The sequence below is a fragment of the Geotrypetes seraphini genome, chromosome 10 (genome assembly GCF_902459505.1).
Source record: "Geotrypetes seraphini chromosome 10, aGeoSer1.1, whole genome shotgun sequence".
Classification (NCBI taxonomy): Eukaryota; Metazoa; Chordata; class Amphibia; order Gymnophiona; family Dermophiidae; genus Geotrypetes; species Geotrypetes seraphini.
The window spans coordinates 48,056,503-48,084,131 of NC_047093.1; the positions used below are offsets into that span (position 1 = coordinate 48,056,503).

General features: G+C 41.2%; 1 protein-coding gene across 1 annotated transcript in view; it reads left to right on the forward strand.

Annotated features, from left to right (window-relative positions):
• The window catches only part of LOC117367941 (collagen alpha-1(XXVII) chain B-like), a 299,681-nt gene that overhangs the window by 24,515 nt on the left and 247,537 nt on the right, over window positions 1–27,629 (forward strand). Inside the window, exons 4-5 of the mRNA XM_033961061.1 lie at window positions 16,132–16,185; window positions 23,132–23,185. Of these exons, the coding sequence (XP_033816952.1) occupies window positions 16,132–16,185; window positions 23,132–23,185 (108 nt within the window). The remainder of the gene's footprint in view (window positions 1–16,131; window positions 16,186–23,131; window positions 23,186–27,629) is intronic.

The following is a 27,629-nucleotide window of genomic DNA, read 5'->3' on the forward strand; positions in this document are numbered from 1 at the left end:
CCAGTGTACATTTAAACTGGAAATATCGTTTTGTGTTTTTGTGGTACAGCGCTCCCCCGAGAAGATTCGCGGAACCCCTGCGAATCTCGAAAAATTGCAAATATGGTTTTTCATGGGGGAGCCTGAAGAGGGCAGCGGGAGAGGGCAGCAGGAGAGCTGCCGGAGCGCCACAAGTGCAGGAAATCACTCACGGTACGCTCCGACCGCCTCTTCCTGCACGAAGTCAGGTGTTATCCAATCAGGAGCTGTGTGTCAAAGATTTGTTTGGTAAGCTGTTATACTAGAGAGAAGCTTGCTGTCTGTTTTCCCTCTCTAGTTTTGCCTCTGATGCAGCCAGTGATGTAGCGAGGGTGAGAGGTGCACCTCCCCTGCCCCCCCCCCCCGCTCCTTCCCCGATCTCCCCCTCCGCACATACCTCCAGTTGTTCACCTCCACGAGCAACAAGAACTTCAAAGTGCTTCTCGCAACCCCATCGTCTCTCCCTCTGATGTCACTTCCTATGCGAGGCACCCGGAAGTGATGTCAAAAGGAGAGACGATGTAGTTGCGAGGAGCGTGTTAAAGTTGTTGCTTGCAGCGGTGAACAACTAGAGGTATGGGGGAGGTGTGCGTGGTGAAGGAAGGGGTGGGAGGAGGCAGAGAGGAGGAGGGATTCCGGCGCTCCCACCAACATGGCACCCGGGGTGGACTGCTCCCCCTTTACTACGCCACTGGACGCAGCCCTCGGGCGAAATGTGGCCACGTCGGGCACATACGGCATTAAATTTTTTTTGTTCCATATACTCATCTAGTCTGCGCTTTGTTCTGCACCTAAAAATATACCTACTATATCTGCTTGTTTCAAACTTTATTCCTTCTGTAGTTTATTTTAGGCAGGCCATGAGAACAACCTGATCTAGTCCTGGCTTTATACGAATGCATGCTTAGAGACACAGATAGGATTTCCCTAAGAAAAGCAGGATGCAGTTTGATGCATTCCGTGAGATTACGGTAAATCAGAAGTGGCTCGGCTCTCCCCCCTTAGACACGGGGCTACTGTATATGGTCACTGTACTTTTAGCTAAACATTAGCCCTTCTGTTTTACTTCTCTAAGAGCCTTTTTGTCAAAGTGGAGTGGAAAATTCGAAATAAGGCAGCAACTCGTGTCCACATAGGCATTTGGAAACATATGGCACAATTTTCCACTAAAAATAGATGACACTTAAGTGAGCAAAAGTATAAACAGTGTGAAAACACCTACGCTATGCACTGGCTATTCTGTTTGACTTGTACAATGTAAGGCCTGTTGGAGAAAAGTGGATATTGGCATCATGTCAGCTTGGAGCAATAAATCATAAGAATATAGTAAGCAATTATTTTAATATTTATTTAACTTGGCGTGACACTACCAGAGGGTCCATTTTAGGGGTATTATATATTAAAAACTAGTAAAGTACAAAACAGGATAGATATCTGTTAATATTCTAGGGGTTACCAGACACATATTTCTTGTGTTATAATAAAAACAACAACTTCCCTTGAGACAAATTCGATCCATCCAGAAATTCCTAGGTGCACAATTTATATATATCCTAATACATGCTCTTGTGATTAGTCAACTTTTTTTTTAATTGTAATTTTCCTTTATCAAGGTCTTAAATTTTCTTCTATTCGCTGATTACAAGGGCTCCAGACCCTTGCTATAAAATTAATTCATGGAGCAAAGAACTCTGATCGCATTACCTCTCTTTGGATAGAGGAGAATTGGCTATGAGTTACCTTCAGAATTGCCTTCAAAAATCTTAATATTAATCCATTGGATCGTTCCCATTATTTATTTATGTTAATTATTTATATTCCGCATATCCTGCAATTCTATGTGGATTACAAATTCTTCAGGTACTCAAGGATTATTCCCACCTGTCCTGGCAGGCTCACACTCTGTCTAATGTACCTGGGGCACTGGGGGATTAAGTGACTTGATCAAAAATTGTATATACGGGAAATAAGAGAGAAGATCAAATCCTTTCAAAAATACCTCTCCTTTGTCTTCTTTGAATATAAATTTTATCAGGGAGAAATGGCAGTGAAAAATCTTCTTCCCCACCTTGTCTCTAGTGTGTTTTAGTGTATATAGTGTTTCAAAAGGGGAAGGAGCCTCAGATCCCCGTGCGTTGTGAAGTGTGTTAACTGAACAACCGCACTAGAAAGGGAAAGTTCCTCACTGGCTCCACCCCCCTCCTGCCTAATATCGTTGTTCAATGCTAACTCATACTTTAGTATGTTAATATATTAGTATGTCATTCTTCTTCAACATTTGTGCAGTCAATAACATAAGGGTAATGCAAAGAACTTAGCTTAGGCAGGGTTCGAGTTGAACTGCAGGCAGCGTATTAATTCTCCCGCTGTCTTTGCCAGTCCATTTTCTGCTGCCGGTCCACTTTTTGCTGGCGTTTCGCTATGTGGCTGCATCAGGGCAATGGACTGCTGTGAAAGAAAACCAGAAACAGCAGTATCAGAGCAAAGTAAAGAAAAAAAAAAATACTGCCACCTCCGGCTTCCTTCGGCGTTATTTCTCACGCTCATAGGCAAAGATGGCCGCTGCTATGAACTGCTTGCTTAAATAGCATCTGATGTTGTATTCCTATTTTTATTTGTTGTAATAATGAAAAAACTTATAAATTTTTTAAAAAATAGCATCTGATGTTACAGCTGGTGTCACGCTGACAGCTGATCTTACGCCGTTTAGAGCATTCCCTCAAGTCATAAGCCTCTCCAGGGTTCTTCCAATCAAGCCTCCTTGAAAGTAAAACCCCTAAATTCCCCTCCCTAACCTGAAGCCCTCCCCACCTTGGAAATTTTCCCTCCCCTACCCAGAGTCCCTCCAAGGCCTACCACTCACTGTCAACATCAGAAAACATCTTCAAAAGGGCCATCTGTAGGCTGGAGCAGAGCCTGCTGCAGTTATGAAGAGCAGGCTTATCACAGGCCTCACACACTTAATAACCAATTACCGTACCAGTATGCTCTCTAGCAACCAAGCCCATAGACAATCCCGGCATCTTCCCTCACTTTAGAAGAGAGCTGATATAAGAAAAATGTAGGGCCTAGATACAAGATCCAGATCCCTTCCGCCACTATTCTACACTGCTTGGTCATCTTTAGCCGTATGTGGTATGACCGCCTCAAGGCCTCGGGCAGTTGTGCATGTCATACCTTCCTAAAGAGAGCTCAGATACTTAGCTCAGTCTGTTCTGACCTGCTGAAGGGAGCAGACAGAGCTCTCCTAAAGTAATCAGCAATGTCAGAAGTTAATCCAATTTTTAAAAAAAACATCCTCTACAATTTGTTTCTATGCATCTTAAGTGGATTAACCCAGTAATCACACTCTTGTATCGTTCCCATTGTTAACAATTCAGACATTAGCATTTCTTTCACAATTTTTAGCATGTTCTGCAGATATGAAAGTGTTTAGGTTTTTCCAGTTTTGTAGCAAAAGTAATACTGTCCACTCTCTCTTTTCCGCTCCACTTTTGGTAAAATTGTTTGCACTCTACCGTAGCAGAAAATAAACTCTAAACTATGGCTGGATTCCAAACATTCTTGTGCCTTCTGGAATCTTTCTTGTGAAACGAGGGAAAAAATCCCTTAATTCATAATATAGCATTACTTCCAATTACTATGGGTTAGATAGGTTGAGGGGTTTCTGCTGTGCTTGCATTTATGGGGGAGGAAAAAACTTTATACATCTGTCTCAATAAATTCTAGTTGATGTATTAACAATTGCCACACTAAGATACAGTACATAGAAGAGTGATACTTGAGAGATTTAAGAAATTCTGTGGCCATGAATCTTTTGTAAGTTCTATGATAATTTTAGTTTATTATCTGCAAAGCACTTAAGCATTATTCTGTAACAGTGTGTTTTGCTTAAATAAGGCTGAATTCTATAAATGACAGGCATAATTGTGAGGATCCTTAGATGCATGCACAATTAAATTGGCTAATGAGTCAATTAGCACACATACAGTAATTGAATAACAATTATTGTAGTTAGATTACTCTACCCTCGTTCCAAAATTGATCTTGTTACACCTCTTTTAAAAGCGGGGCATAATCTTCCTGTTTCTTATCGAATTTCCTTTTAAATACAATACTCTTTCTTATAAGATCTTATCAAGTGATCTTCCCTCTTTCTTATTCTGCTTTCTAGTTAAATATCCCCCCTCCCCCCCAAATTGCCATGGGAAGTCCTGGCAGCCATTTTCCATTGGAATCGGCATGGGCAGTGATTTTTTTGTAACATCTACACTAAAAGATTGAGGACTCCTTTTACAAAGCCGCGCTAGGGCCTTAATGCGCGGAATAGCACGCGCGCTAGCCACTACCGCCTCCTTTTGAGCAGGTGGTAGATTTTCGGCTAGTGCACGCTATAGCGCGCACTAAAACTGCTAGTGCGGCTTTGTAAAAGGAGCCTCTAATGTGCAGAAATCAATCATTCACAAGTTCATTTGTAAGTTAATGCTCATTACATTGATTGTGCATTATTATTATTTTTTTTTAATTCAATAAGTTTTATTGTTTTCAGTAAAGAGACAAGAAAAACATTGAGTATCAAACATGTCACCACAGTGCATTATTAAAGTTTTTGAGGCATCTTAATGACCTGAGTACATGCTAACAAATGCACATCTATAGTTTCCAGGAGTCTGTAGCCTCTGCACTCTCTTGGTGCTAAAGGACTTTTTTTTTCTGTTCATTGATACTTTCAACAAATAGATCAAGGTACTGTCGTAGGAGGCTACCCTAGTTCTAATGTAACTAAATTTTTGGGGCTATATTTCCAAATGGTTACCATAAACCTCATTCCTAAGCCAGGGAATGTGGAGTAATTATCTCAATCTCCCAGATTTTCTGCTAATGCTCAAACTAGTGCTTGCATCGTGCCAAAGAGCATTTTCTTTTGGAGTTCACCAGATGAAATATGTATAGGCAACCTATCCAGGTGTGCTTTAATATTTCTTTTAATCTAGCCTGCAGCATCCAAAACAATGGGAACTATTTCTGTGGCATTCTGCCAAATTTTCATGGTCTTGGACTGAATGTCTTGGTGCTTGAGAGTCTTCTATGTTTTCATAGGATTCAGAGTAATCACTTGGGACTCACCTCTATGATCAATGCTGTTCTGGTGTTTTCCTATTTATCCACTATGGCTTGCTTGCATCCAGTTTTTTGTCGGTCAGAATCTGGATGTCCTGAGTGATTATTGTCTCTTGTTCTCCATATTTCTTTTAGGATGATGATACGGGTGCTTTTCAGGGACAGAAATTTTATAATGTTTTATAATGTTTACATGGAGGGGCATTTTCAAAATATACTAAGTCCAATTTGGACATATGGTGCTAGACGTCCAAAATCGGCATTAGAAAATGCCTATTTTTGAAAGGCAAACCACCATACATCTAGAAATAATTTTTTATTGAAAATCCTCTATCTGGACATCCAGGCCATTGGGATGCCCAGACCACCAGAATGTTTATCTTTATACCACATTTTCAACCAAGATTTCATCCAAGTCCCAAATGCCCAGAACAAGATCATTTGGACATGGGAGGGGCTAGTCCTGTAATGGACTGAGCATCCAGACATGGCAACAAAGCAGTGGGGCACCTTAGAGGGCACAGCTATGAACTTCACATAAAGAGTACCAGATAAACATCTCACCAGAACTCCCCTATAGGTTATAGTGAGACCCCCAAAACCCACTACACCCACCTGTCTACAATCCCAATAGCCCTTATGGCTGCAGGTGGCACCTATATGGCAATAGAGTTGGGAGGGGGGTTGGTGTTCTGACTGTAGTGGTTAGAGTGGCTTATGGGATTTGCTACTCCTTTCTATGGTTCACTAGCCCACCCACCAGGCTACTTAAGACACCTGTGTGAGTGTGGCTCTACTAGACTTTCCTATACCAGGTGCCCATGTTCTGGCAACAGGTATGTGCATCTGTATTCTGATCTCTGTGGGTGTGAGAGTGTTCATGAGCACGGGGGAGTGTGTGTGGGGGGGGGGGGGAGGGTCTTACCTTGATGCATGCAGTAGTCATCTGGTCAGTTTGGGCACCTTTGTGGCACTTAGACCCTTCTGAAACAGATCTAGTTCAAAACGTATAAGTTCTGTCCAGGATGTCTTGCAAAATGTTTGATTATCTCTGCAAGACGTTCATGTCTAATCTGCCTAAAGCCCACCCACCCAAAGCCCAAAGCCCACCATGCCTCCACCATGCCCATCTCATGTTCTGAACATTCAGAAGCTGGAACACCTCACTAGACGTACAGAAAGATGGTTTTGATGATCGACACATGGACGTATTGGTGATCAGGACGTCCAACTGCTGATTTAGGATGCTTTTGGGGCGTCTGTGTCTTTTGATTATAGGCCCCAAAGTTTCCAATGAATGATACGTGCCAACTTGATGTGTCTTTATGCACAGAAATATTCTGACATCAGAAGAACTTTGCAGCCAGGTATGAAATGCGTGACCATTTTCAGCTCTTTCTTTCAGAATTTACAGCTGTTTATTGCAGCAATGTTTTCTATGATGGTTGTAATTTGCTGTCCTGGGTTGCAACTATTAATCGCTTATTTTAATTCACTTTCTCTTAACCATTCCTGTGTCCAGTTTTGATCAACAAAATGGTTCCTGGGGTAACAATTTGTGTTTCCACTGTACTTAATCATTTGGCACATTTGCTTATTTATGCTGGCTTTTACAAAGCTGCAGTGGGGGTTTCTACCAGGGGCCAGCGAGGTAAATGCTCTAATGCTCATAGAATTCTTATGAGCGTCAGAACATTTACCTCACCAGCCCACAGTAGAAACCTCTACCACGGCTTTGTAAAAGGAGCCCTTAATTCCTTAAGGAGTTTTTTTTTTCCCTCTTCTTTTGCAAATTCTGTTGCCTCCTTCTCTATGTATACTGGTAGATTTTCACTCATTCTTACTCATCAGAACACTTGTTCAAGTTTAATGATGGAGATGGTTTCTGGACATATTTAAACAGCTCTTGCAAAATTGAATCTGATTACAGTATAGGTAACCAGTTATGCAAACAAATAACCTCCATTGAAAAAAAAATATATATGTATTTGACTATCAGCCTACATTCATCAGAAAAATTTCAAGTGAGAGGAAAAAGCCTCAACAAGCCAAGACTGATTTTGTAAGTGTATTCAATGGCTCTCTTCCTATCACAGAAAAAAAAATCCCAACCCCTCTCATTGAAGATAACTTCTTTCATCCAAACAAATTAAAAAAACAAAATAAAGTTATTACTTAGCTTTAATTGAACATGAAAAATCCTCCTTCAAAAGGTATATACTAGTTCATTCAATGTCAGTATTCTATCTAATGAAAGCCAGTATTTAGCCAGGCAAAATCAAGCCAAGCTGTATCAGGCTCAAGGAAACTGCATAGGTTCAGCATACAACCACCGTTAGTGATTGCTGTAGGTAACCTTGGAGACCTATGATAGTCGCTCCAGAGGTATAATCTGTTTCTATGAGGCTTATTCCTTTCTTGGCTGGGGCACCTACATTGGGGCTACTGCAGAATTGCCCCCCATGACAATAATGAACTTCATGCATAAGCCATGAGTGTTGGGTTATGATCCCAAGTCTCTCAAATCTGCCACTAACATTTGCTGTAGTACATGCATCATGCTAAAAGACAGTGTCCCTCTGAAATTCAAAGGGTGCAACATGTATTGTCAGCTTATCCAGTTATGCTTTAGAATTCATTTTAATCATGTCTGTAGCACCCAAAATGATAAGAAATATTTCTAAATCTTGCTGCCACAGTTTCATGGTTTCGGGTTGTGTTTCTTGGTACTGGAGCATCTTCTCTCTCTACATGATTCACAGACTGACACCTCTATGATCAATTCATTTTTTTTTTCACTTTTACCACTATGGTCCTCTTCTATTAAACTGCGCTAGCAGTTTTTAGCGCAGAGAGCTGCGCTGAATGATCTGCGCTGCTCCCAATGCTCATAGGAGCTCTGTGAGCGTTGGGAGCAGCGCGGGCCATTCAGCATGGCTCCCTGTGCTAGAAAACTACTAGCGCATTTAATAGAAGAGGCCCTATGTCTGGGTTTCCTCGTAGCCAGCATTTTACTAGTTAGAATGTTGATGTCTCAGGTGATCATAACTTCCTCATTCTCCGAATTTCTCTATTCTAGTGTGTCTCTAACTTTTTATAGCTCTGACACACTAAACAGAGCAAATGTTTTTCACGGCACATAATTGAAATGATAAAATTGCAAAATCAACAAAAAATTAAATTTGAGAGTTATTTATTTAAAGTTCTTTAAGCTATATAAGGGTAATTGTAATAATGTTGAAACTAGAGTAGAAAGAATAGAATTGTTTTTGAGAGAAAATTAGCTCAAAACGCAGCTCAATAATCGACAAGCATCCACCATCTGCAGTCGTTCTCTCTTTTCAACTTAATTTCTGTTAGAGCTGAAAATCCAAGTTCGCAAAGGTAAGAAGATCCTGATGCTTTTCCAGTACAGCAATGTTGAAATGTTTACAAAATTTCCAATGGATAAGAGGTGCCATATTGCTGTGCCTTCCTGTATAGAAATCTTATGCCATCAGAACTTCACAGCCAGCTACGAGATGAGTGGTTATTTTCAGCCCTTTCGTACAGAAATTACAGCTGTCTGTTTCACCAGTTTTCTCTACACTTGTTATAAACCACCTTGTCTGTAATCTGCTGTCCTGGACTGCAACTATCATTCACTCATCCTTAGGTTACAATTCACATCTCCTTTACTATTCATAGAAACATAGAAACGCGATGGCAGATAAAGGCCAAATGGCCCACCAAGTCTGCCCATCCTCATATGTCTGGTTTTGATCATGGAGTAATCCTTTGTACTTCCTGCTGTACTTATGTGCTTGCTACTTGTTATCCCTCATTGCCTTGCGAGATTCCTGTGGTTCAGACTTCATGTGAATGTTGCTGCTATTTGAGAAATACTTGCTGGTATTCAGGGCTGTTTCTAACGTATCAGGGATAATGTGTTTTATATCAAAGTCAGTAAAGTCGTTGAACAAAATAAGAGAAACTGACTAAATTAAATAAATAACCCTTCAGAGAGTGAACCAATTTTGAAAATACGCTCTGAAAAATGAACTCTTAAGAGGGGGAGGTTACCCCCTCTTAGGACAAGAGTTTACCATCCAGTCATCGCATATAGAATATAAAAGGTCACTCTCCAAGGTGATATAGATACTCATATATCTTTGACTTCTTGAAATATAATACAAATTTTTTTTTTTTTTTAAATATTTCTATGTTGGTATAATTGAATAAAATTGCATTCAGTTGTCACTGGAACATGAGAAAAACCTCACTTATCTTATAGGAGGTCCTACAAGATCAGTGAGGATTTTCTCATGTTCCAGTGACAACTGAATGCAATTTTATTCAATTATACCAACAGAAATATAAAAAAAAATTTTGTATTATATTTCAAGAAGTCAAAGATATATGAGTATATATCTTATATTATATATGCTATGACTGGATGGTAAACTCTTGTCCCAAGAGGGGGTAACCTCCCCCTCTTCAGAGTTCATTTTTCTGAGCGTATTTTCAAAATTGGCTCACTCTCTGAAGGGTATTCAGGGCTGGCTTAATTGGCAAACCAGGCAGTTGCTTGTAGCAGCAAAAAGCAGTTGTGATCAAAGCAAATCCGCCTAATTTCAAGAATCATCAGCCTGTACGTTTTTATTGCAGGTAGTTTTCAAATAGCCCATTTATTGGTATAAATAACCTTTGGAAATTGGTCACATTTTGTATTTATGAGCCCTTCGGAGCATTAGGGGGCCATGTCCACTTTTTACATTTATTTCAGCTATGGACTGATTCATAGCCTCTGTGGCCTAAAGCAGTGGATCCCAATCCTGTCCTGGAGGACCACCAGGCCAGTTGGGTTTTTGGGATAGCCCTAATGAATATGCAGGAGAGAGATTTGCATATAATTGAGGTGATAGGCATGCAAATCTGCCCCATGCATATTCATTAGGGCTATCTCAAAAACCCGACTGGCCTGGTGGCCCTCCAGGACAGGGTTGGGAACCACTGGCCTAAAGACTTAGAAGAATTAGGCCATGTCCATACCTAACCAATTGGCCTGATTTCTCTTCTTTTAGGCCATAGAGGCTATGAAACAGTACATAACTGGAAAAATGTTTTAAAAAAGTGGACATGACACACTTTTCCTGACAAATGATCCACTCTTTACAACTCTAGAAAGGACAAATGTTCCTCCATTGTACAACCTGAAAACATAGAAACATAGAAGATGAAACATATAAGATGACGGCAGAAAAGGGCCACAGCCCATCAAGTCTGCCCACTCCAACAACCCTACCCCCTTGAATTTACCCCCCTAGAGATCCCACATGTGTATCCCATTTCCTTTTAAAATCCTTCACGCTGCTGGCCTGAATCACCTGAGGTGGAAGTTCATTCCAACGATCGACCACCCTTTCGGTGAAGAAGAACTTCCTGGTGTCGCCATGAAATTTCCCACCCCTGATTTTCAGCGGATGGCCTCTTGTGGCAGAGGGACCTTTAAAAAAGAAGATATCATCCTCCACCTCAATACGGCCGGTGATATATTTAAACGTCTCTATCATGTCTCCTCTCTCTCTACGTTCTTCGAGTGAATATAGCTGCAATTTATTCAGCCTTTCTTCATACGGGAGGTCTTTGAGTCCCGAGACCATTTTGGTGGCCATTCTTTGAACCGACTCAACTCTCAGCACATCCTTTTGGTAATGTGGCCTCCAGAATTGTACACAATACTCCAGATGAGGCCTCACCATGGATCTGTACAATGGCATTATAACTTCGGGCTTCCGGCTGATAAAACTTCTTCGGATGCAACCCATCATTTGTCTTGCCTTTGATGAAGCCTTCTCCACTTGATTGGCAGTCTTCATGTCTTCGCTAATGATCACCCCCAAATCACGTTCCGCCTTGGTCCTAACTAAGTTTTCACCATTTAGTGTGTAAGTTTTGCATGGATTCCTGCTGCCGAGGTGCATGACCTTACATTTTCTAGCATTGAAGTTTAGCTGCCAAGTCGAGGACCAATGTTCCAATAGAAGTAGGTCCTGCGTCATACTGTCTGGTAAAGTGTTCTCACTTACTATGTTGCATAGTTTGGTGTCATCGGCGAATAATGTGATTTTACCCTGAAGCCCCTGAGTCAGATCTCCCACAAATATGTTGAAGAGGATCGGGCCCAAGACCGAGCCCTGAGGCACTCCACTGATCACCTCCGACGTTTTTGAAGGGGCACCATTTACCACCACTCTCTGAAGTCTACTGTTTAGCCAATCACCGACCCATGTAGTTAACGTCTCTCCCAGTCCCATTGATTTCATCTTGTTCAATAGTCTGCGGTGCGGAACGCTATCAAAAGCTTTACTAAAGTCCAAGTAAACGACGTCTAGGGACTCACCCACATCCAGTTTCCTTGTTATCCAGTCAAAGAAACTAATTAGATTGGATTGGCAGGACCTGCCTTTGGTAAATCCATGTTGGCGGGGATCCCGTAGATTCTTCTCGTCTAGGATTGTATCTAATTTATGCTTAATTAGTGTTTCCATGAGTTTACTCACTATGGATGTGAGACTCACCGGTCTGTAATTCTCAGCCTCTGTCCTGCAGCCCTTTTTGTGGAGTGGGATCTTCCTTAGTTTCCCTTTCTTCATAAATTTCTACCTACTCCTCTCCACTTTTTACCATTCAAATACTGACAAATGTTCTACTCTTTACAACTCTAGAAATGACAAATGTTCTTCCATTGTAACCCCCATTCATAAATCTTTTGTAATCCGCCTTGAACCGCAAGATAATGGCGGAATAGAAATCTCTAATGTAATGTATACGAAGCAAAGTTTGATACTGAAAAGTATGATGTTTGATTATGCATTTTTACAGGATCATTCTGGGATGAATATATTGAGATGATCATGATTATTGAGTTTAAATGATCAAAACCTTTAGTGGGGGTCTAGGAAACAAAAAAGTTAATGGGAGATGGAAGGTTGAAGACTTGTAGGGTGCCTAATAACCTTGCATTGCTCCGGTTTCTATCATAACTTTCCCCTGATGTAGACAGTAAACCCAAACTTGACATTTGACCGTGTTTGTTTATTAGGGTTTATTTGCCATCTTTTTTGAAGAAATTCACCCCAATCAAAAATAAGTCAACCATAGGCAATAGACAATTACAGCAGTAAAAATATTTAAATAGCAGTACATAGTATTATACAAAATACACAATAAGACATCTTGTAGACAGTACAAGGTGTAAATAGAGGTGAAACAAATATATAGGAAAAGGAGATAGAAAAATAAGGGAACTAGCTTAACCATTTAATTGGCAGATGGTGAAACAACTGCTTTATGTAACTTGATGTTGAACGAGAGCAACAGTACCAAGTAACATGCATTTGGAGATGCAGATCTCCCATAAGAGCCATAGAAGACACATGTTGCTTCTGAGCAACAATGCCAAATAAAGGGTTGAAGTTGCATGTGATGTCAGAAAGGTGCTTGAGTACGATCTCAGATATGATTGGAGTGGATAAGCAAGTCCTGCTATAGTATATCCAGCCAATGTTAGTCCTTGTGCTTGTGTGACTAGCAAATTCATTGCTTGTTCCACTAAAGGCTTGGGAGAAGAGTCAAGATTTCACTTGCTTCTGGAAGTAGAGATTGTCTTGTGTTAAGCAAGGCCTTTCAGGGAGTGTATTCCAGATGGTGGGAGCTACTCCAGAGAAGGCTTATTGGTGGGTGTTGCAACATATGATGATGTCCTCTGGAGAGGGCCTTGTTGAGGATATTCCTTGGGAAGATGGACTACATACTTTCACAGAAATGCTTGGAAGGACCTTAGCCACCTTGGAGGTGTGTAGAGGGCGATCCTGTTTTTCTAGTACTCTGGCCCATTTCCTGTAAGGGCTTTGAAGATCAGACATGGAGGGCCATTTTTTAAAAGGACATCTTAAGCCCGACTTGGATGTTTCCCGCTAAATGTTCAAATTCAGAAGCAAGAACATCCAATTTTATTTTTTTTAAATCACCTACTTGAGTACAAGTGGATCGATTTTTCACTCTGTCAAAAATTATAAAGACTAGGGGACACTCAATGAAGTTACAGGGAAACACTTTTAAAACCAATAGGAGGAATTTTTTTTTCACTCAGAGAATTAGTTAGAGTTTGTGGTAAGAGTGAATAGCGTAGCTGGTTTTAAGAAGGGTTTGGACAATTTCCTGGATGAAAAGACCATAGTCTGTTATTGAGAAAGACATGGGGGAAGCTACTACGTGCCCTGGATCGGAGTGCTTGGCTATTTAAGATACTTGTGTGATGGTCTACTTCTCTACTAGGATTTCCAGTACCAGATACTGGTGTTCCAAACAGACACAGGTATGCACTGTTTCATTCAGAGTTTTGTCTTTTTTTTTGGGGGGGGGAGAGGGGTAGGAGGGGGAGTCAGTGACCATTAAGGGAGTATGTGGATATCATTACTTAATCCCCCAGTGTTCATCTGCTCAGTTTGGGTATCTTTTTGTCACTTAGATGCTTCCAAAAGAGGTCTAGTCCAAAACGTCTAAATTTCTTTCAGGACGTCTTGGGAAAGATTTGACTATCCCCGTAAGATGTCCAAGTTTGGCATGCCCTTTGAACTCTGGATGCACAGCGGATGAAACATCTTTCTAGACATCCAGGAAAACAGTTTCGATTATCGGCACGTGGACATCCTGGTGCTAGCTTAGGCAGTATTTTGGATTCTTTAGTTTTTTGATTATGCCCCTAATAGAGTTTTAAATTTAGCCCTGTATTGTACTGATAGCCAGTAGAGATTTTGCAGAAATGGTGTGATATAATCATGTCACTTATAGCTTTCTATCAGTCTTGCTATGGCATTCTGGGCCATTTGGAGTTTGAAGTTGGCTTTTATTTTTGATTTTCATTGCTCTAACACATTTAATTTTGATGAAACATGTGATGTATCAAGTCCTACACCATAAACCACATTTGTAGTACAGGTTGACTATCTTTTATCTGAAATTCTAAAAACAAAAAAATTCCCCCCAAAATTTTTTTAAAATAACATTGATGCATTACTAATCTGTACAAAAAATGCTCACTTTGGCATATAAGAAAAACATGGTCACAAAGTCACCCTGAACTCACTCTACGCTGATATTAGTTCAGTTGTTCATCTTACCTCACACTGTTCCTCTTGAGATGTCGTCGGTGGCAACAGTGATTCATATTTACAATACAGCCCCACAGACTTTTCTTTGTTGTGACCAGCGGGTGAGGAAACAAGTGATGTCAGCAAGGGCAGGACATGGTATAGAGCAGTGATTCCCAACCCTGTCCTGGAGGAACACCAGGCCAATCGGGTTTTCAGGCTAGCCCTAATGAATATGCATGAGAGAGATTTGCATATGATGGAAGTGATAGGCATGCAAATTTGCTTCATGCATATTCATTAGGGCTAGCCTGAAAACCCAATTGGCCTGGTGTTCCTCCAGGACAGGGTTGGGAACCACTGGTAGAGAAGCCTGCAGGGCCACAGCAGGTAACAAATTTGAATTGCTACGGCCAATGGTGACTCTTCATTTCAAACAGCAAAAAATTCTGAAATCCAAAAAGTCTCTGGTCCCGAGCATTTTAGATAAAGGGTCGTGAATCTGTGTTTTCAACATAATATATACCAAAGTCCAAAAATTCCACGTACAATACAAAACAACTTAGGGCTCCTTTTACTAAGTTGTGCTAGCGGTTTTAGCGCACGCTACAAAGCTGTGTGCACTAGACGCTAAAGCCTCCGTTGAGCTGGCGTTAGTTTTTCCACATAGCGCAGGGGTTAGCACGCGCTAATCTGCAGCGCGCACTAAAAATGCTACCGCAGCTTAGTAAATGGAGCCCTTAGTGGGAAAATTTTTTTTTTACAATTAAAATCTCTACCAGAACAGGGGTCTCAGACTCATTGAGATGATTTTGCCCCCTACAGGTCTTTTTTTTGAACCAAAATTCAAAAGCTCATGTTCACGTCATCAGCCCGAGTTCCACCCTACCACCACAAGATAAGTGAAATACTAAAAATAAGCCTAAAGCAGTAGTAAATGATAACTTGGCGAAAAAGTGTTGTTTGGAAAGTGACTCCGATTCTGTGCAAGGCAACCTGTGGGAGTGGTTGTGTGTTAATCATACCACCTGTGACAATTCTGGGTTTTTTCTTCGTTTTTTTTATAAAAATAAATTTCTTGTAGAAAAAGATTAGATTCAAATGAAATGAATAATAAAGTATTAAATAACATAAAGTATTTTTTTTATAAGTAATTAGGTAGTAGGGTGAAACTCAGGCCGATGAGGTGAACATGAGCTTTTGAATTTTGGTTCAAAAAAAGACCCGTAGTGGGTAAAATCAGCTCAATTAGTCTGAGGCCCCTGTTCTGGTAGACATTTTAATTGTAAAAAACATTTTTCCCACTAAGGGCTCCTTTTACGAAGGCACGGTAGCGGTTTAATGCGCGTAATAGTGCACGCTAAACCACCAGCCACGCTAGCCGCTATTGCCTCCTCTTGAGCAGGCGGTAGTTTTTCAGCTAGCGTGGGAGTAGTGCATGATTAAATGTCGCGCGCTTTAAAGCCGCTACCACGGCTTCATAAAATTAGCCCCAAGTTGTTTTGTATTGTACGTGGATTTTTGGAATTTGGTATATAATACTTAGAACCACAAATTTTTATTTGATTTTTGTTCTTCAGCATAATATATACATGCTTATTTAAATATATATTGGATAAATCCATGTCTTCTCTTGATCTTTTGCTTTATTTGTTCTGGACTATAACATAATATGACATCTGAAAAGTCAATTATCAATATCTAATACCCACCATATTGTTGCACAACCTTCAAAAACTTCCTGCATTGAGATATGACTAGGTACTTCAGAAGTGTCTAGGCTTTGTAGATTTGTTAAATTTAAGGAATGTCTCTTAATTTCATATTTGATTTTCAAAAGTAAATGTTATCATTTCAGGGTCTTCATGGACTACCCGGTCTTCCAGGACCATTTGGGAAACGAGGGCCACGGGTATGTATACAATTAAGTTTCAAGTTTTCAAGTTTTATTAAAATTTTGATGTATCACAATATCATAAATTCAAAGTGATTTACAATTAAAAATGGGGTCTCAGTTATTAACTACAACAAACACACGAACATTACAGACTTATACATAGGGGAAGTGGGGAGAACTACAATAGGCATAGAAAGGTAAGTACAATGGGAGGGTAAGAATTTTAAAAGTGTAATAAAAAAGTAAAAAGTAAACTTAAAATATATATATATATATTTTTTTAATTTGTCGAGGCATGGGACAAAGGAAGCAAAAGTTTCTACAATGAACAGGGTCAAAAGAGAATCCGTTGATTATGTCTCAAAGATATCCTTATACAACCAGAATTCCAGAATTTTAACAGTCCTTTAAATTTACTTAGCGATTTATCTTCCTTAATAAGTGCTGGTAAAGAGTTCCATATTCTGGGCACAGTAACAGCAAAGATCGTATCTTGCTTTGTATTTATTATACTAAGCGATGGAATTACTAGAAAGTTTTTGTCCTCTGATCTCAAACTTCTAGTAGGAATATATGGAATAATATACCTTTCTAGGAATGATGGGGCTTTAGTTGTTAATATTTTGAATGTTAATAATGCTATTTTAAAGGAGATTCTGTAGACAATTGGTAGCCAATGAGCTTCTTTGAGAAGAGGAGTTGAGTTACATGGTCAAATTTTTTCCTATTCGTTATAATTTTGATTGCGGTGTTTTGAATTAATTGTAGTCGACAGATTTCTTTTAGAGCAACTCCTTTATAGAGCGAATTGCAGTAATCCAACTTTGAAATGATCAATGAATGTACCAAACTCATGCATACGGGCCACCTGTATAAAGACAAACATCTTATATAATTAGATGCAAGCATCTGTTATGGGCACGGCTAGTTGGAAAAACATTCTAGAAATATTATTTTAGTATTTATATACCACTTATAACCTAAGTGGTTTACATTCAGGTACTCAAGCATTTGTCCCTATCTGTCTTAGTGGGCTCATACTCTGAGAGATCTAATGTACCTGGGGTAATGGGGGATTAAGTAACTTGCCCAGGGTCACAAGGAGCAGTGTGGAATTTGAACCCAAAACATCAGGGTGCTGAGGCTGTAGCTCTAACCACTGCGCCACAGGACATATCAAATTGGTATCCATAGGATGAGGGTCATTTTTGACCCTGGAAACTATTTAATATTTTCATTCACCCACACTTTAGCTGCTTGGTTTTCATAACTCTGAGCTTGTCTGCATGAGTTAAATGTTCTTCTAGTCTAATAGCTTTCTAGTTAAAACTTAAATCTTCTATATAATCTTCTTAATTAATGGCATGGCCTAGCACAAAGATGAGGGGTTTACAAATAAATTAAATTAGAACCATCCCCTATGGGAATCTGAAAAGGCTTCCATAGAGACTGATTGTTCTGGGGCTCAAATAGCCATGGAAATATTTGTGGAGACAGAGCTAGCTCAATGGATCTTTGGTAATAATGATATTAGATCTGGAGTTTAAATCCTGAATCTGGTTTCTGTGACTCGGATGACCAGGGTTTGGAAAAATAAAGAGGAAGCATTCACAATCCCAGAGGGTGGCAAAGTCTCAGTCATTGCGTAGTGGTGACACCCAATGGTCAGGTTTGGTTTTGACGCATACTGAGTTCCTGAAGGATCTTTGATGGAGGATCATTGCCAGTGTGTTAAGTTGCAGAAAAGGCAAATGGGTGAGGGGGGAAAGGGGAAGATCTCCTGGGTAGTCGTAATGAGGGTTTACAACACTGGAGGCCCAAAAGGGACTGAACAATTGAGTCAAAAGCCCAAAGCAACTGGAGGAATTTACCAAGTTGAAAAAATATTTCTGCAACTGTAAAGACCCATTCAACAGAAAGCTGTGCCCTTTTCTACAGCAATACGTACTTCATTTCTAAACCAGAAATATGCAGGGCCAATACAAGGATATTAGGTGTTCTAAGCAAACCTTTAATCTTGCATCCTCTGAGCCTTCCCTCCCCACATTCCAGCATCTCACCACTCTCTCTCGCTCTCTTCTCCCCATAGTCCAGCTTCTTGTCTCTCATCCCCATGGATCAGCAAATCTCCATCTCTGTTCTTTCCCCTTACCTCCCTAGCAGTCCAGCATCTCTCCCACAGTCCAGCATCCCATGTTTTCCCTCTGTCATTGTCCAGTATTACCCCTTTCTCTGCCCCTGACTCTGGTTGCTGTTTCAGTATCATGAATGGCAGAACAGCGGAAATGAGCAGGCATGCCAGAAGCTAAACAACAAGGAAGCCTAGGGCTTCTGGACATGCACACACTAAAGGATACCATGTTCCCATCACTCCAGAACACAAAGTTGGTGTCAGAGTGGGCAGAGATGTGGCACCTGGGCCAATCAGGGCCTTAGGCCCCTTCCTGGTGCACCCTGGGATGCACTAGAAGGGAGGGGCTTAGGTTTCACTAAGTTGACGTTGGGATAATTCTGTCAGATTAGGTTCTGACTGAAAATTATCCAAAAGAATGGCACCATACCAAAGATACTTTTGTTGTTTGATTATTTTATTTTTCCAATTGGATTGATCCAGGTTGCTCTCTACCACTTCCTCTTGTTTGTTTCTCTGAAATCCTTTCCCAGAATTTCATTTCCATTTTCTGTTGGTTTTTTTTCACTCCCCCCTTCTTCTTCCCCATATCTCTGACATTAATCTTTGTTTCATCTTTTATTTTTCCATTCCTCTCAACTGCTTTTTTGTCTGTCTGTACTATAGGTATATTTCATTCTCTTTCTCCTCCCTCCAATCTCCAGTCTCCATTTTCTCACCTTTCACCTACTTACCAGTTTTCTATTTCCAACTTTCTTCCCGAGTCTTCCAATTTCTTCCCCTCTGTCTTCTTCCTTCTCTAACTTCTTATTCCCCCCTGTCTTTCACCTAAGTTTTAGCCCCCCATTTCAGCTCTCTGTACATACGTATTCCTTCCCAGCTTCATCTACCTTCCTGTGCATCTCATCCCCTCACAAGTCCCAACTCCTTCCCTTTCTTTCATTTCCTCTCCCCGTCTCCAATCCCCTTCCTTGGGTTTATCCTCCCTTCCTTCTTTTGCCTCCCTATGTGTATCTTCTCTCACCTCCTTCAAACACCGGGCTCTCGAGTTCATTTTGAACCCACTTGGTAATCTGCCTTCTTTTTTGTTGTTCCATCCCTTTGGAATTCTTTCCCTCCCACTCTATGCACAGAGTCTAATTAATTTCAAGTGATGTATTTAACTTTAAATGTTTTATTATTTGTACACTTGTTGTAAGATTAAAAAATGAATAGAGAATTAAAAAAAAAAAAAGACTGGCTTGAAAACGCTTTTATTTCTCTTTGGCCTTTAGAAATGTATCAGGCGGCTAGACCAGTTTCTGACCTCTTTGCTTTAATCTGTCTCCTCTCTTTTTTCTTTTAACATTGCAACGTGTAAAATGCCAATACAGTATTTAGCTTGTGGCAGTCAGCATTAAAAAAATGGCGCTGGATATCTAGAATTGGCACTGACCAGTGGAGATGTTTGCCTAGCAGCGATATTCAGTCCCCTAACCAGATAGCTAACTAGTTAAAGTTAGGACAGCCTTTTCGTAAAACTTTGAATATCAGCTCCTAACTGTTTTTTCTTTGCTTCTCCACCTCTTCCCATCTCTTTTGTTTATTTTTATTGTAAAGTTTTGGATTATTGTAAACTGCTTGATTTATCTCTATGGAAGGTGGAATAAGAAATGTATGAATAAAATTAATTCCAAAAAAATGCAACCCATCATTAGTCATAGTAACACAATAAATGGCAACAGATAAAGACCTGCACGGTCCATCTGGTCTGCCTAGCAAGGTGGCCAGAGCTGTACCTGTCATTCTGGGTGGGCGCCAGAAACCCATGCTTAAAACTGGTTGTCAAGTCTCTACCATATATGCAGGCAAACATGATGGTTATAACTATATATCATCCCCAAGTATTGCTGACAGTATTCAAATAATCAGTCAAGATGTCTTCCTCTCCCCTCTGAACTGCACAGCAACCTCACTCGCAGAACCTGACAATACGTGATCTACAGTACTGGAGCTGCCAAAGCTTCACCTGTCTTTTGCCATTTGCGGATGCTGAATAGACCATAGAAGTCTGTCCAGCATCGGTCTCAGTTCCCACTACTATTGTCCAACATAATGCCTCAATAGCCATGTTGTGTTTCCATCCTATTTAGGCATCCCTTGTGTCTAGTCCATGCATTTTTAAATTTCCTCACCATTTTTGATTCTACCATCTTTTCTGGAAGGGCATTCCAGACATCCACTACTCTCTTTTAATTACAATCATTTTGATAACTCCAAAAACATAAAACACACATACAAAAACTAGACAACTAGCTCATCCCAATTACTGTACAAAAATGCATGCTTTAATCAACTTTTGAAATGTTATAAAGTCAGGTCCTGCACAAATTGGCAAAGGTTAACATATTCTACAATTTCAGACCACAATAGGTCTGATGATTGAAGGTCGAGTGCTCTTCTAATTCGGAGGCCTCTTTTACAAAGCATTATATGGTCTACTGCCTAACTACCTCACCAATCAATTCATATTCGCCGAACCTGGTCGATCCACACGTCATCAATCATTCTTCACTTTCCCCTCAATTAAAGGCTGCACTCAAAAAAGATTCACCAGCGGACTACTATCTTACCAAGCAGCCACCAAAGACCCAGAACGGTCAAAGCATCAGCTTCCTACATGCACTTTAGGAAGCTTATTCTTGAGACTTCAATACCATTATTTTATGGAATAGTGCTGTTTGGTACATCACTTCTGCCTAGGAATCTGCTTAAAGATCATAAAGATAGACTCTTTCTCATTATGACTGGAGTTGCTCTGCAGATGATAACAAGAAATTGGAAACATTGGGATCGCTTACATTTTTCATTCTGGTGGGAGACATTGTGTATGTACTATCGTTTTGTGCGATCAATAGCAGAACAATCTGGTGACTCTCGAAAGTTTAAAGATATCTGGGGTCCATTAGATACTTATGTTAAGCTTCTTTAAGTTCCAAATCATACTGTAATTTCTGAATCCCTACCAGATTTAGGATCCTTTGTTGCTCTTCATACACATCCAGGACATGGGATGGGTAGGGGGAGGGATGGAGGGAGGAGGTTGATTCTTTTTCATGAATAGTACCTTAGTGCTTTTCTGATGGCGCTAACTCTTTATGTAAAATTCCTTGCACTTCGTATCAGTTTTTGTTTTTGCAAAATTTAATAAACAGTCTTTAAAATGAAAGGAAGCTCCTAAAAACATAACTTTTCCCAAAATTCAGCAGCCCTTCTTAGATACTCTTGGAAGCTACCTCAAATGCTAACCTCACTTGTCACTCATAACATAGCTCACTGATACTGGTCTGCTATACCTCCTTTGTAAATCTCAACTGCCTACCTCTAAATCTTGTAGTTTACCGCTGTTGCCAAGTTATATGGCAGCCCTTTGTCATTAATCTGTCTATCACTTTGTAACTCCGCTGCTATTCTTCTCAAGTCTTATTTAGCTCGCTGACACTGGTCAGTTTTGCCTCTTTTGTAAACCGCATAGAACTGCAAGGCTTATGTGATGTATAATTAAAAATGTATGTTATGTTATATAAAGTTCCTCACCTAGTTTATTGCAATAGAACACGCAGAGAAACTCAGAAATAATTGTTGCAAAAAAAGCAACAATCTATAGGCTCTTAGGTAAGCAAAATATCAGCCAAGTATTAAGGTTTTCTTTGATGCACTGTCTTGAAAACCAAGCAAAATGTTATGAACTTGACTCTGTTCACCACTGGCAGACAATGTGGGAAATGAAGAATGGAGGTCACGTAATTTCATTCCTGGCTTCATGAGAATGTACTGGGGTAACCTATATGGTATGCTAGGGTTAAAGGGTTCTAAATTTTGAATAGCGGTTTTGATGGCTGGATGGGTTGTTTGAGAACTTGGCAATAAGACATAGATGGGGACTCAGGTGTTGGAAATTAGATTTAGCAACTTAGGCCCTGATCCTATAAAGTTAGGCACCGATATCACCACCTACTTTAATTGAGTAATAGGCACAATCAGTGCTGATATTGGCATTCAACACCTCACAGTTGGACTTAATTGAAAGTTAGACGCCTAACTCAAAAATCATGATTCTATAAAAAGTAGGCACCTATCCCAAAGCACCTACACTAAAAGTGAGCATGGGCATAGGCATGTTTTTGAGTCAGGCATCTCTTTGTGAATCAGGTGGCATTAGGCTCTGATATCGGTGCCTAACTTTAGGCATAGAAAAAACTCTGGCATAAATTGGGAACGCCTATATGTTAGGATGCTGAGTGTTGCCTAAGCACGCTTAAGTGTTGCCAAGCGTAATTTTATAATGGGCGCCTAAGTTCTACAGAATCGGTGCCGATATTGGTGCCTAATGTTAGGCAGACTTTATAGAATCAGGGCCTTAGGAGGAGAGGTAATATCAACAAGGGTTACTTTACCACAAATTTTGCGATTTTAGCATAGGGTCCCATTTTATGGAACGAGATACTGTGGTAAAACAACCTGTCTTAACAGTTGCCCATGTTGACATCTTTCCTCCTTGGTGTTGGTCTTGCTAAAACTATAGGAAAGATAAATGACCTACCAGCGGGAGTGGCAGAGGCCAGTAGTGTGACAGATCCTGGAATACCATGGAGGACTGTGATGAGAAAGGGATTGAACTTTCAGGTTAAAATCATGGATGGTAGATAGCTAATGTTAGACTGAATATGTGAATTTGTAGGCTCATCTATCCAAAATGGAAAAAAGTGCAATTGAGTAGACTGGATAGGTTAATGTGATTATTTATGGCACATCATGGACTAAATTCTGTTATGATACAATTTTTTTAAGGGTCCTCCCGGTCCTCATGGAAATCCTGGTCGTTCTGGTTCTCCAGGTGCTAAGGTGAGTGCCATTAACAAGGAACGTATTTGCCTTAGCATCACATGATATGCAAGAGGGTTTTTTTTTGTAGTATTATGTAAGCAGAAAATATTGTAGCATTTCCCTAGTCTTCTGATGGCTCTTACTTTTAACCATCTCATCTTCATTTCTATTTGATCTCCTGGTCTGTTTTGTCATTTTATTCTTTAATGTTTTTTCTCTTCAGACTCCTTTTTGTTGTTTTTTTATTTTGCTTTTTCCTGTCACTTTCTTCAGCTTGAATCCCCCTCACATACACTTTTCTTTATTTCCTCCTTCATACCAAGTTTTCTACTTCCTGCTTTAACATTCCTCCCTTTCTTCTCAAACTCCAAAATGAAATAGAGAAATACACTGAGCTTTTATGTTCATAAAAGGCAAGATTACATGCGAGTGACTGAAGACCGTAACTTGATATAAATACACATCCAACCTAATAGAAAGAAATCTGGTAGGACTTTCAAATACACGCCTGGCATGAAAGAAGAAAAGGCAAAGAGCAAAACCATTGTGCCAAGTTAAGAGTTATGGAATTATTCGCAAATAACATAAGAATAAATGATCATGACCAAATTAGAGTGCACCTGTTTGGCTCATAATCTATAAAGGACACTCACTTTCCTTAACAGGATACTAGCTTAGCAGAGTACATCCAAGTGTATATACTTAAGTGCAAGCATTTACACCAGCTTTATGTGTGGTGTAAGTGCTCACGCCTAAGTTCTGGAAATTTTGTGCGGGCCTGAGCCCAAAGTTGGCAGGCACACAAGGAAAACTGACTCCGCCCTCACGCATAGTGGACTGCCCTGGAGGAGTGTGACTGTGCACAGGGCAAGATCTGTAGGGCCGTCAAGCGTGCCATTGAGCCCTGCCTGCCCCCCCCCCCCCCCATCTCTGGAGCTGGGGCTGCATCGGGTGACGACTTGCTCTTCCCTGGAGGTGGAGCGCTGGGCTGCACGGTAGTGCTGCCTAATTCATGATTTAAATGGATTCACCAATTCAGTTTGACTGAATCGATTTGAATTGCAAAAAAAAAAAAAATCAGACGCACTGATTTAGGTCTGCTCTTGGATTTTCTCCTGCTAGAGTCCTTCCTTTTGATGTGACTTCCTTTTTTTGCAAAACAAGAAATTACATCAGAAGGAAGGATTCCAGCAGAGAGAGAGCCCAAGAGCAGTCCTGTGAGGATTGGCGGTGAGGACTAAAAAAGCTGAGAAAGTAATGGGATGGTGTGCTGTGATACGTTGCTTCCTCTGCTGCTGCTGTTGGACCCACGGTGGGGGGGAGATACTGCTGTGTCACTGCCACTATTGGATCTGCATGTGGGGTTTGCCTCTTTCCACCTCTGCTGCCACTGATGGACCTGGGGGCCGGGAACTGAAACTTGGAGGGAAGGGAGAGAGGATGCTGGACCCATTGCGGGAGATGATTTGACTGTCTGAGGCTGGAGATAGTGGGAAGGGAAGAGGGAGTGTGCTGGCCATATGGTGTGTGTTTGGGGGGTAGAGGAAAGGGAAAAAAGAGAGTGTTCTGGCCATATGGTGGGGGAGAGGGCTGGAGGGAAGAGAAGAGAGAGAGAAGGTTCTGGCCATATGGTGGCTGGGGGAGGGGCTAGAGGAAAGGGGAGAGAAGATGCTGACCACATGGGGTGGAGAGGGTGCTGAAGGGAAGGGAGAGAGATATTGGACTGGAGGCTGGAGTTAGAGGGGAAGGGAGAGAGGGTGCTGGACCTGCAGGGAGGGGGAGAGAGAAGGGAAGGTATAAAAATGGAAGCGGATGATGAGCACAGAGAAAGAAGAAAATGAGCAGGAGACCTTGGTGAGTGGGTTAACAGAAGACAAGCAGAATCCAGAGTTTGGGACCAAAATGATTTGAATAATAAAATGACCAGACACCAAAAGGTAGAAAAAAATAATTTTATTTTCTGTTTTGTGCTTATAATATGTCAGATTTGAAATATGTATCCTGCCAGCACTGGTGTTAGATGGTGAGCACAAGCTAGGGCCTCTAACAGTGTTTGTTTTGTTTACACTTGACAGCACCAGCGTGGAGTTGGAGAGGTCAGGGAGGGGGGGGTGAAGAGGCTGCAAAATAAACCTGCCAGCTAATTTTAAAACTATATCATAGAAAGCAAATCGAATCATTTTGAATAGAAAAATTGATTCAAAATGAAATTGAAATTTTTTTTTCCTGAATCCTGTAGTTCTACTGCACGGAGACACGGCACCGCTGCGAGTGGGGCCTGTGCTACATTGGCCAGTGCCAGGTCGTTATCTGCCACGTGCTCCCCGTTCTGCCGTGAGAGGAGTGTGTGGCGCAGTGGTTGGATCTACAGCCTCAGCACCCTGGGGTTGTGGGTTCAAACCCTGTGCTGCTCCTTGTGACCCTGGGCAAGTCACTTAATCCTCCATAGCCCTAGGTACGTTAGATAGATTGTGAGCCCACTGGGACAGAGAGGGAAAATGCTTGAGTACCTGATTGTAAAAAAAACCGCTTAGATAACCTTGATAGGCAGTATATAAAATCTTAATAAACTTGAAACTTGAGAGAGACTGGGCGGGGTTGAGCTGAGTTTGTGTGGGCAGGGCCCTCCCTGACCCACCCATCTCTAGGACCCTGCTGTCCATATGTATATCTACCACCTCTAATGCTCTGACAGCTATGCAAATTGTTACAGAACAGCATTTGGGTGGCTCATATATCCTAATATTCTAAATTTGTACACTTACTTCCTTAGTGCTTATACAACACCTTCTGTTCAACTCATTGACAAATTTTTGGAAAAAGGATTCTGCTAAAGGAGTATAAAGCAAGCTAAAATGCAGAACAGATTATGGGGTTCATTTGCAAAAGAGAACCACGTCCAATAACAGCGGAACCTGGATAGGCCTGCTTCCCAAATACACCCTTTAACCTGCACCCCACCACCCTTTTTCTTCTAACAAAAACACACAAACTCTACTTATGGTGAAAATTAGCCGCAGCCCTGTTTATTGGAAATTACACATTAATAAATATATAAACAGCATATTAACATGATAACACAAAATTCCAGAGCTACCTTAAACAAAGTTATGGCCCCTGACCCCGCCATGCTAGCAAGGATCTGAGGGGTGGCATGTCCCCCACATGCCCCATTCTCCAGGGTCACCTGACCCACCATGCACAGCTCCCAGCCGGCCCACTGCTCATCCCCTGATGAGCCCAGCAACCAGTATCTTGGGATACCGCCGAATCATCACTACTCTGCCCTCCTATCCGGGACCCAAAGGGCGGGCAGGTGGGAGAGCTGCCTCGGAGGACCAGTTACGCCCTGAGTCCTCCCTAGCCCCAGCTTTTAACCCCCCCCCTGCCTTCCCGAAGCCCTCTTTGGCTGCGGCCCTCCAATGGCAGGTCTTCCCGACGGCGGGAAAGACCTGCCAGCCAATCTCCTGCCTCCTAACTCACCGGTTGGCCCCGCGTCTCCAACGGGCTACCACGCGGGCTCCCAGCTCTGCGTAAGATTCACCCGTCAAGACGGGCTCTCGGGCTACCTAAAAATGGCATAAAGCAACATTTGGAATTTTATTTGCTAAAATGTCCAAATTGCCACTTTTTGGATGTTTTTCTATGGTGTTTGTCAGAAGTGCATCTAAATCTCAAGGAGGCATGTTAGGGGTATGTTTTGAGTGGGATTAGGATGAACTTGTAATTTAGTTATTTTTCTGACAGTCCAAAGAAAGGCAAGGGAAACGTCTATTCAACCAATGAATAAAGATCCTCTCATTGGTTGAATAGACATTGCCCTTGCCTTTCTTTGGACTGTCTGTATCTCAAGGCGAGGTGGTGTTCTTCTTCACTGTGCCCGCTTAATTGTCTTTCTGCAATAATGGAACATTGCAGAAAAAGTCCTGGGTAGAACTTGGATGTTTGAGGCTAGATCCGTTTCAATAATGTGTGGTTTAATATTAAGACAGGAGTAGAAAGGGCTCATTTGAAAGTGAAGGTTCTACACTTTTAAAAAAGCTTTGTTCAGATGGGGGATTATGTCAAGGATTTGTTTAGTAACTGGATCTGGAAAGGCCCTGCTGTCTACACCCCACCCCCAGCATTGCCCAGAGACCCCCACCCTACTATACCATAATAAATCACACAACATATTTTGGAAAAATCAGAGTCGCAATTCTGTTTATTATTAATACATCAAATAACATGAAATTAGAATACAACCATCCAGTTACCAAACAATGTCATATAATCAGCTTTTTGGTCCTGTGACCATGCCCCTGTCAGCAAGGGTCTGGGGGGGGGGGTGAAAGATGCCGCCCTGCCCCTTCAACCAGGTCACCAGCCCACCTGGGACCCAGATCCGAACCAGCTGCCCTCATACTGCTCATCTCCAGATGAGCCCTGGCTTTTGGTATCTAGGACCCCGCCTGTGATTCCT